Source organism: Leptosomus discolor, chromosome 17 (assembly GCF_034619465.1).
Source record: "Leptosomus discolor isolate bLepDis1 chromosome 17, bLepDis1.hap2, whole genome shotgun sequence".
In the NCBI taxonomy this organism is placed as follows: domain Eukaryota; kingdom Metazoa; phylum Chordata; class Aves; order Leptosomiformes; family Leptosomidae; genus Leptosomus; species Leptosomus discolor.
Window position 1 is genome coordinate 2,387,307 of NC_141407.1, and position 10,150 is coordinate 2,397,456.

A 10,150-nucleotide genomic window follows, 5' to 3' on the forward strand; every position below is an offset into this window, starting at 1 on the left:
CACCAGGGTGGCTCCCCTCCTCCTGCCGCAGAGGTGGGCAAACTGGCTCAGAGCAAGAAGCGGCAAGAGCGAAAACTTTGCTTCAAACTCAAACCTCTTTTGAGGTTTGAAAGGAGTCATCTAAAATACCTGCCTGGTATTTCTCCTCAGCAGCAGCCCAGAGACCCAAGAAAGAGAGTCCCATGAAAAACCCTACCAAATTTTCCAGATCCTGAAGGCTCGGTGCAACTCGTGGAAAAAATCCCCCCGTGGACCTGCATGTCTGAGCCATGGAAAAGCGCTTTGTGGTTTGCCCACCTCTGGGCTCGGGGTGTGCCAGGGGAGCAGCACATGCACATGCAGCAGGGTAAGCAATGAGGCGGGCAGGGGAGGGACGGGGACTGGTGCCCACTGCCCCGGCGGGGTCTGCCCTGCGGTGCCGAGCGGGATGAGGGCTGTGTGGCGCCAGCACGGCAAACCCCATTGCCTGGCCACCTTTGCCCCCATTGACAGCTCCAGTGAGGATCTCCGTCCCACTGCGAGCAGAGGGGAAATCCCTGGGGAGCAGCCGTGGACTTTAGGCTGGGATGAATCGTTCCTGCTGGGGGGGGGCCACCGGGGACACGGCAGTTGTGCAGAGGAAGGCCCAGCCTCCCTCTTCTCTATGACAGCCCGCTCTCAGGCCAGGCAGATGCAGGCAGCTGCCCTCGGGTGCAGGGGGTGGGGGCCAGCGCCTCGCCCTGCGAGCTCCGAGACTCCTTTGCTGCCGGCGGGGCAGGATGGCGGCCGCAGCGCTGTGAGGAGCTCCAGCCCGGCTCTCGGCGGAGGGGAGCCGCACCGCGGGAGCAGGGGCTGCGGGAGAGCAGAGCCACCAGGCAGGGCAGGCAACAGAGGCAGTTCAGGTCAGGCAAAAGCAGAGCGCAGGTCGGGGTGCCAGCGGGAGCGATGGGACCAGCCTCCCCAGGGGAGCTAGGGCCACAGGGCTGGACGGAGAGGAGACACGAGGCGAGGACATGGCGGAGTCAGTAACATGAGCAGAAGCCAGGTCTTCCCAACGGGCCAAGGACTCGGCGCGGGGGCCTGGCCGTTGTGCCCTGGGAGGGCTCTTGCTCACACGTACGACCAGGACTACCTTACTTAGTGGGATAGAAGATGCCGTGCGCGCGCTGGGGCAGATCCCCAGCTGTCTGCTCATCGGGCTTCTCTAGCATCCAACCCCCCGCCCCGGTGCATCTTGTATTCCAGTAAATAGGGTGACACACAGTGTTGCTTTGGAAAGGATGGACAATATGATGCACCGATGAGGACTAAGATACTCCAGAGAGAGAATACCTCCTGCTTGTGCCTGGGGGTTGTTTCATGCTCCGGCTGGCAGCAAAGAGAGGGTTAAAAGTAACCAGCAGGGTCAGTCAAGGGAACTTGTCACAAATATCACAGTTAAGTTGATGGGCTGGTAGGGTGCAGAAGGACCGGACCCCCCCTCCCCTCGCAGCGTGGGGCTGAAATGGGCTGGGGTGTCCCTGGGTCAGCCCAGGGGCTGGGGAAGGGAGTGGGTGGGCTGTGCCAGGGCAGTGGTGGGCACAAGTGGGCACCAGTGCACCTGGCCCGTCCCCATCCCCAACCCCATCGCTGTCCCGGAGCGGGGCTGCTCCCAGGTCCAGCCCTGCCTGCCCACAAGCCTTGAGACCACCTGGAGGGCGCTGAGGAATCAAGAGTTCAGCCAAGCCCCTGTAACAGCCCTGTTTCCACCAGTGAGGCCAAGAGCCATGTCCCAGGGGTCCCACCAGCCTGGCAGAGAAAGGGCTGCAGGGGACCGTGCCCCACGGTGACCCGTCCTGCCTGCAGCCCAGCCCTGTTGCCTGTGCCCGGTCCCCTGCCTGCCCTCTCCAGGGATGAGCCAGCCTAGCCCTCCACCTCCACCCTCCTCTGCCCGCCTCGTCTGTACCTTCAGCTCCTTGATTTTTGTTGGAGTGGTCACCTCCTCATCCTCTGTCTCGGACCGTCTCCTGCTGCCAAACTCACCATCCTCATCCCGCTTCTCGCCCTCTGCCCCTGTGTCGTGGTTCTCGCTGACGGAGGCTGGGCGCGAGAACTCTGCCCATGGGGGAGAGCCCAGGTCACCCCAGCCCTGCCACCCCCAAATCCCACCCCATCCCCTGTCCCCCAACCCTGCCAGCTCAGACCTGGGGGCCGAGGAGCCCTGAAGGCCCTGCAGCAGGGACAGCTGGTCCCAGGGGTCCCAGGGCTTCCTGGCGGCCCCAGGGGTCCCAGGGCACAGGAAGCCAGGGGGAGCCCCATCCCCAAGCTGCCCAACCCCAGCCCTGCCACATCCCACTCCTCAGGCGCAGTCTCAGATGTCACTTGGGGTGGGGACAGACCCTCTGCCACGGGGATGTGGTTGGGGACAGCCTCCAGAAGGAAGCCCGATGGCTGCTGTAACCCTGCCAAACGAGTCGAACGGCTCGCAGAGACGAGCTGAACAGCATCCCCCTCGCTCCCGCCAGCGGACCAATCTCCCTCCCCCTCCCCAATTTGGGGCATACCTCCGTCAAGGCTGCGAGACATGGTGTACCGTTTGCTGGAGGAGCGCTCGAAGAAGGGAGCCGGGCGGTCGATGAGGGCGCTGGCCTGCCGTGTCTGTGCCTGCGTCCGCCCGCTGTAGCGAAACTTGGAGCCCATCACCAGGAAGCCCTTGGGAGGTGGCTCTGGGGACACCAGCCTGAGCGGCGGGGAGAGATGAAGCGCCGTCAGCGAGCCCCAGCCATGTCCCCCAGCACTGCCCCCAACATGTACCCACTGCAGCAGAGGGAGAAGCATGTTTGCTTCCGAGAAGAGAGGCCTGGAGAAGGTCTGGAGAAGGTCTCCTCACCTGAAGAAGGTGTGATGTTCTATGCAGACCTTCCAGAGGCGCTTGGCAGAGCGGTGGTTGGGCAGCTTGAAGCCAATGGTGCTCTCAAACTGTTCGTACTTGGGGGAGACAGAAACACACCGTCAGAAGCAGATCCTGCCCTAGAGGACATGACAGGATGGGACCTGCTTTGCCAAGGCCCTCAGGTTCTGCTGGCAGGAGCCATGACTGTGCAAAAAAACGTCTTCTTCAAAGCAGTGCTGGAAAGGTCCATGCCCAGCCCCAGCGGGTGGTGGGATCACGCCTTCATGCTTTTGGCCTAAACACTTCCCTCAACTGTAAATGGCTTTTCAGTGCAAGATAAATTCCCTCAAGAAACAAAACTCTTTTACAGCTCATTTTGGTGAGAGGTCATCACTCTGCATTTTAGACGCACTGTCCTTGCCCTCCTGCCTGCTGGAAAACGTGGGTGGAAATGCATTCTCCCATCAGTGCACACAAAAGTGAAAAGAGTGAAAATAAAGTCAGGAAATGAATGAAAAGGCCTCCTGATGTTTTTTTTGTGAAGCATGGAAGACACATCAAAAATGGCCTTCAACCCCCGCTTCCTGGACAACCCCCCTATGCCAGTAGGGTCACGGCATCTGGCTGGTGGGAAAGGAGCCTGGGGTGCCCTCCACCTGCTGAAGTCACTTTGACAGTGAGAAAATGAGAGCACAAACAAGAAAGCACTTGCTGAAAGCCTCCATACATCACAGCAGATGTGCTCTCTTGGCCAGCCTGGTCATTAACTTGGGACCCTTGGGGCCTGGAGCCAGGCAAGGACCTCCCCGCCAGGCAGCCCCAGTCCAGCAGAGCAGGCAACCCACCATGCCCTGGGGCCACACTGGCACATGGCACCCACCTCACCCGGGCGGATCTTGATGTAGAAGTTGCTCCTCTTGTAGGAAATTTTGAGGATCTTGGGCCAGGCAAAGCGGTTGATCCTCAGCCGGTCCCTGTAGATGAGGAGGCCGTTGGCGCAGACACCCAGCATGATGTCGATGCCCTCTGAGTCCTGGATGAGGCAAGAGGGACAGTAAGGGACTGCTCAGCTGCCCAGTGAGAACCAGTCTGGCCAGCAGTGCCATGCTCCCTCCTGCTCGGTGCTCTGCTACAGGAGACCAGCTGACAGAGGTCACTGAATCACAGACCGGTTGAGGTTGGATCTCTGGAGGTCATAGAATAATAGAACAGTTTGGGTTGGAAGGGACCTTTAAAGGCCATCTAGTCCAACCCTCTGCAGCGAGCAGGGACATCTTTAGCTCAATCAGGTTTCTCAGAGCCCCGTCCAACCTGACCTTGAATGTTTCCAGGGATGGGGCATCTGCCAGTGTTTCACCATCCTCATTGTAAAAAAATGTCTTCCTTATATCTAACCTAAATTTGTCCTCTGGTCCTCTGGTCCAACGCGGGGCCACCCAGAACCAGATGCCCAGGACCGTGTCGTTGAACCTTCATTGTGGGAGGAAAGGGCTGGGCAGGGAGGGGTGTGCAGGCAGCTGGGCAGCATGGGGTGGCACTGGCCATCGCTCTGGCAGCCCCACAGCCCTGTACCTTGGCGTGGTGCAGGTCCACCCCGTACATGGAGAGCTTCTTGGCATTCTCCAGGAAGTGGATCTCCGCTTCCCCGGGGGTCATTCCACTGCAGAGAGACAGAGAGGGGGACACGTGGCCGGGTGCCCCACTGGGCGTGGGCCAGCTGTCTGCTGCCTTCCTCGCCACCAGCCCATCCTCTCCTGGGGCTCACCGGTAGGTCTTGTGCAACTCCATGATGCGCTCCTCCAGCTCCCGCGTCTGGTTGGGGGCGAAGCGGAGCTCGCTGACGTAGTTGCCCACGTGCTCCTCAGCATCATAGTCACCCAGCTCGGCCTGCACGGCGTAGGAGCCCAGCAGGGCATGGGTGACAAAGGAGCAGGGCAGGCGCCCCGTGATGATGTCTGCACGGAGCTGCAGGCACAGGTAGTATCTGCAGGAGGGGGCAGAGGATAAGAATGGGGCGGAGGTGCATGCCCTCCAGAGCAGGCTGGGGCTCCCTGGGAAGCAGCAGCGTGCACCCCGCAGGGACTGCCATCTCCCATCCCGCCTTCCTGGCCCCCGCTTTGCATGATTTAGGCACGTCGCACGCAGCAGTGAGCCCCCAGACATCCCCCGGCTGCCCACGTCCTGCCAGAGCCGTGCTCCTCTGCCGGTCCCCTGGGAGCTTCCCCGGCAGCTGCGCCCATTAAGGGGATGGTCCTCACCTTGTGATGTCCTCCGTGAGCTGGGCAGGGTCTGGAGGGTAAAACTTCACAGTGAAGGCGAAGTTCCAGGGCCCGCCTAGGCAGGGGAGAGAGAGCAGTAAGGGCAGCACCTGCACTGGCTGCACAAAGGTGTGCAGGAGCAGCCGGGCATCCACTAAGGGTCCCATGACTCCCCACAAGCCCGGCACAGGGCAGGGAAAAGGGGGCTCCAGAAGCTGCTACGAGAACAGCCATTGGGACACCAGCACGACTTGGTTAATCCTCCTCAAACAGCTGGGGAGAGAAAAGCATCACAAATTCAGGAGCCATCAGCGCAGCGTGACTAGCAGTGTTACAGCAAAAGCCTCACATGTCCCAGAAGGTGACACCTTCTGCCATCCCAGCAAGGCAACAGCATGGGCAAAGGCACCCCAGGGCCTGTCCCAGCAAGCCCCCTACGCATCCTGTCATCCCTGTCCTCCCTGCTCAGGAGAGGACGGTGACCAGAGAGGGACCAGGTCTCAGCCAGATTGTCAGTGGCATAGATGGGTCCTTTGCCCCGTCACGCCTGTCATGAGTAAGAGGAGAGGCAGGTAACAGGCAGCTGAACGAGCAACAGCATCCCTGTCCCCAGGCCAGCTGCCAAGGGTCCCCTCCAGGTCAGGTGGGGAGGGGACCTGCCAGAGGACAGCCACAGCCAAGCCATCCGGGAGACCGGTGGGATGCCCCAGGGCTGGGGAGGATGGACTCTCTCTGGGCACTTACTGCGGATCTGCTTCTTGATCTCCTTGGAGGGGTCCAGCCAGTTCTGCAACAAGGAGACAACAGGTCAGGGGGGCCTCCCACCACAGAAGGGGTGGCCACAGAAGGACCCCCCTATGCTCACCTTCTGGCTGTCCGAATCGCAGAAGGTGAGGCCGAAGTAGTCCTTCTCCAGGAGGTTGAGGTGCTCACACACCATGTCGAAGAGGATCTGGCCTCGGGCATGCTTCTGTTGGAGACATGCAAAGGCTGATGGTGAGCTGGGTCCCTTGTGCTCTTGGAGACCTGGCAGGCACAGGCAGCACCCGCTGGGTGCAGGCAGGGAGCAATGGGGAGGGGTCAGGGCTTCCCTGACCCTCCAGGCAACCACCAAAAGGTGCTGGGCTGTCTTTGAGAGCAGCCCTCTCACCCGGCAGCACTGCTTTGGGGACACTCAGGCGGTCCCGGGGCTGCAGGGACTGGGCACGGTCAAGCCCAGCCCGTGCAGAGTCCCATGGGCCAGGAGGACCTGGTGCCCACCCGGCTCATCCCCCATCACACCAGGAGACAGTGATGCCAAACCCGAGAGGGATCCAGCCAGGCCAGGCACCAGACCAGCAAGCTGGGACAAACGCGCCCCAGAGCTCACAGCGCGTGGGACAAGCTCCTTCCCAACACCCTCCCCACTGGTGGTGGCGGTGGCAGCTGGGTGCTGAAGCACAGCATGACAAACGAGAGCCACGAAGAGCCTGAGCCACGCACAGGGCTGGAGGGCACCCTTGTCATCTGGTACTTTGAGCTCCCCTGAATTTCTCATTGCTACCGATGGCAGTGAGGCCCAGGCTCGCTCAGGCAGACGGAAGAACAACCCCTTCCATGTGTGCTTCTCTCCAATTTACAGCCTTCCAGCCTGGCACCTCCCACCTCCCCTCTCACCTTCGGCATGCACCCCATGGACGGCAGACCAGGGCACCAAGCGGCACAGCCCTGGCAGCTCACTGCCCCCAGCTGCAACCCTGGGTTTCTGCTGCCTGGCAAAGCTTTTCCAGCAGCTGCAGTCACCCTTCCTGGGTCCCCTCCCTCCTGCTGACCCAGGTTTTGACAGCAGGGGTTCACCCATGGCACGTGCCGGGCTGTCACACTGAACAGTTTGACTCCTCTTTTTTATTTTTACTGAATTAAGCCTTAATTAAGATGCAGGGAAGGCACAACCATTCCCACGGGGCTTGTGAGAAAGAAAGAACAAATGCAGCACCAGCCTTTTCCCGCTAAACATTCTCCCCTACGCCCCAGGCGGGTTTTTTAGGGAGCAGCAGCTTTCTAAAAGTCAACCCCATCCTCTGCACTGCAACAGCAGAGAGCTCGTCCTTACCCAGGCCCAGCGAGGGGCACTGCTCTGCTCACGAAGCTGCCAGCGAGCCTGCAGCCCGGGTTTCTGCTTGCATGCTTGGTTTTGCCTGGCCAATGTGACAGGGAGAGCCAGGGGAAGGACAACCTGCCCGGGGCTCGTGCAAGCCGCTCCTGTGCCCTGTGAGCCTCCCATAGTCCCTGGGGGTACTTTGCTCCTTTTCTTCTTTGGAGTCGCTTTCATCTCTGTGACAATCCATCTTTCCACAGCTTTTGTGACGAATTTTACTGCTAAAGTGACGGTCAGGGCTGCTGGAGCACGGAGATCAAAGGCCCTGCTGCTTGTGCCAGGGGCAGGGGGCCAGAGCCTCCCGCCGCCGGCTGCCTCGGGGTGCTCACTCATCCCAGGCAGGCACAGAGAGCAGGCAGCCACGCTCCTTACGTTCATCAATCCTGCGCAGCCAAGACCCGGGGGAGGCAGGACCTGCATACAGATGCAAGTCTGCTCTGCACAGCCAGCTCCGAGCTGCTGCCAACAAAAACCCACCCGCCCACTCACCAGCAGCAAGTGCAAAGGTCTCCCTGGCAAAGGCTCGAGCATTTCTGCTCCTGAACAACCTCAGCTTTTACATTTTCAAGAAAAGTGGCCAGTCCTTGAAAACATCCCTCCCACCAGGACAATGCTGCCGGTCAGAGCAGTGCTGCCCTCCTCAACCTGCAGGCAAGAGACAGCAGGCGGGCACTGGGGATGGAAACAGGCACTCCTCCCAGCGCGTATTTCTCCTCCCGGCTGCCTTTGCCCCTGCGGCAGGGCCACAGGACCCTTCCCCAAAACCCAGCCTCAACTCCTGATTTAATCCTGGGTATCCCCCAGCCTGTCCTAGAAGGGAGAGGTCCCCGTGCTGACGGCGGCTGAAGCAGCCCTGCAGCATCTCCCAGTGCCAAGGCAGCCACCGGCGGGCGCCAGTCCCCTCTGTCCCTCCCTGCAGTGACAGTCACTCCCAGGGAGATGCGCTCCCCGCATGCCCTTGTGCATGCCCACGCCACACACTTGCGATGCTGCACAAACAGCGGGTGCATGCCCACGCCCCCAGCGCAGGGTGCTGGACCGCCTGCCCGGGCACGCCGCCCTGCCTGCACACACGAGGCTGCAGCCACACGGATGTGCACAAGTACCACCCTCACGTACACAGGCACACACGTGTGCACCACGCTGCCAGGCTCTGACACACCTTCCCATGCGGCCCCTGGCCTGACGGCTTCAGGGGGAGGGACAGCGAGGGATGAGAAGATGAACACCAAGAGGATGGGTGCAAACCCGCCTGGGGCAGCCACGAGGGTCCACACGTGTCAGCCTTTTCCCACCAACATGTGCACACACACACCCTTCGCCTTAGCACGCGGGACAGCCAACACGCTGCGCTCCTGAGGTGTCGGCAGATAGGCTGGCGTACGGATGTGTCATGCACATATTGCCAGGCAGAGCTCTGTCCCCCGTCTATTAAGCTTCTGCTTTTTAGACGCCGTATTCTACTGTGAGCAGCTGCCAAATTCGGATTCACTGGGCTAAAATTCCCTGCTAGGGTCTGTCTTTCCAGATTTTTTCCTTATTTTGAAATTTTAGCTGAAACAGCTGTCTCTGTGGATCCTTTTCCCTAGGAGAGAGGTACTAGAAAGCTGTCCTTGGAAAAGCCCTGACATTAGGGACTCGCTGGGCTGGGCAGCATCCCCAGGCTGAGACGTGTCCCCTCCTTGGCGCCAGCGCAGCCCCTGAAGCTGGGACTCACCTCCACCTCGCATTCGTACTCGGAGGCATCGAGCAGGGTCACTCTGCAGAGGGCACTCTTCACTTTCTTGGTGGTTTTCTGGGGTGACTTCTGGGTCTTGCTCGGGGTTGTTTTGTCAGAAAGCCCGTCCGTCTCACTGTAGTCCTTCTCCTCCATCTCTGTGCCCTGGAGCAGGGAGATGCACAGGGTTACCTGGTATCACTGCCAGGACGGACGGACAGGAAAACGGATGCCCCTGAGCCGGGGGTGAGTTCAGCACCCAAAAACCTCCCTGCCCAACCGCCTGGTGCAGCAGTCAGTGCCAGGGCAGCAGCACAGCGCCCTGGCAGCTCCAGGGCTGACATCGGGGCACAGCCGATGCCCCCAGCCCCGCTAGGGGCAGCTCAGCCCTGGGACACGGGGCCACCCGCTCCATCCCCTGGCCGGCAGCCACATTAGTGCCTTTTCCAGCACAGCCCATCCACTGCCCTGGCTGTAGGGGGGTGGGATGTTCCCCCTGGACCAACAGCACAGAGGAGGTGCCCACCTCAACGGGGTGCCCGCAGCCCCCGCGCTGCCGCAAGGCGCTGGGCAGCAGAGAGCGGTGGCACGTCCCCTGCGCCTTCCTCTGCCGCATCGCACGGCACCTGGCCACCGTCCACTCACCGGCTCCGTATTTCGGCCATTGGACTGTGCCCCGGGCTTCTCGTTGCCCTCAGCGTCCCGGCCGGCGGGGTTGGCGGCTGCAGCGGTGGGGCCATGCACGGCCGCCTCCAGCTGCTGCTGCGGAGCCTCCTCCTGCGCGCTCTTCACCTCCGAACGGAGGCCCATCTCCGTCGTCATGGCCGCTGGTCACCCTGCTCTGCCACCGCCACCCACAAGGAAAGACAGGAGGTGTCACCTGGGCGCACGGGGACGGAGGATGCCGGCCAGGCAGCCAGCAGCCCAAGATGCCCCGGTCGCATGGGCAGGCATGGGACGTGCCTGCCTCTGCCCCCATCCCCTACCAGACCCCCGGCTCCCTGTCCACGCCTGCAGGTGGCTTTGCAACGAGCTGGTGGCAGCAGCACAGGGTGTCAGCATTTCGTACTCATTGGAGCTGGAGGTGAAGAGCCAGCGGTGTGGGGAGGGACCCCGGCGACAGGGACCCACTGCGGTCAGGGCATGGGGCTCAAGCCCCATCCCCGCACTCACAGCAGGGAGCGGGG

The 10,150-nt window shown here is 61.3% G+C and overlaps 1 protein-coding gene across 1 annotated transcript in view; it reads right to left on the bottom strand.

The window, feature by feature from the left end:
* EPB41L1 (erythrocyte membrane protein band 4.1 like 1) overlaps window positions 1-9,785 on the bottom strand; it is a 28,350-nt gene extending 18,565 nt beyond the window's left edge. Inside the window, exons 1-12 of the mRNA XM_086474939.1 lie at window positions 9,609-9,785; window positions 8,964-9,128; window positions 5,975-6,079; window positions 5,854-5,896; window positions 5,110-5,185; window positions 4,617-4,835; window positions 4,424-4,511; window positions 3,732-3,884; window positions 2,849-2,946; window positions 2,523-2,698; window positions 1,925-2,073; window positions 1,312-1,347 (exon numbers count right to left, since the gene is read on the bottom strand). Of these exons, the coding sequence (XP_086331065.1) occupies window positions 1,312-1,347; window positions 1,925-2,073; window positions 2,523-2,698; window positions 2,849-2,946; window positions 3,732-3,884; window positions 4,424-4,511; window positions 4,617-4,835; window positions 5,110-5,185; window positions 5,854-5,896; window positions 5,975-6,079; window positions 8,964-9,128; window positions 9,609-9,785 (1,485 nt within the window). The remainder of the gene's footprint in view (window positions 1-1,311; window positions 1,348-1,924; window positions 2,074-2,522; window positions 2,699-2,848; window positions 2,947-3,731; window positions 3,885-4,423; window positions 4,512-4,616; window positions 4,836-5,109; window positions 5,186-5,853; window positions 5,897-5,974; window positions 6,080-8,963; window positions 9,129-9,608) is intronic.
* Window positions 9,786-10,150: the final 365 nt, after the last annotated feature.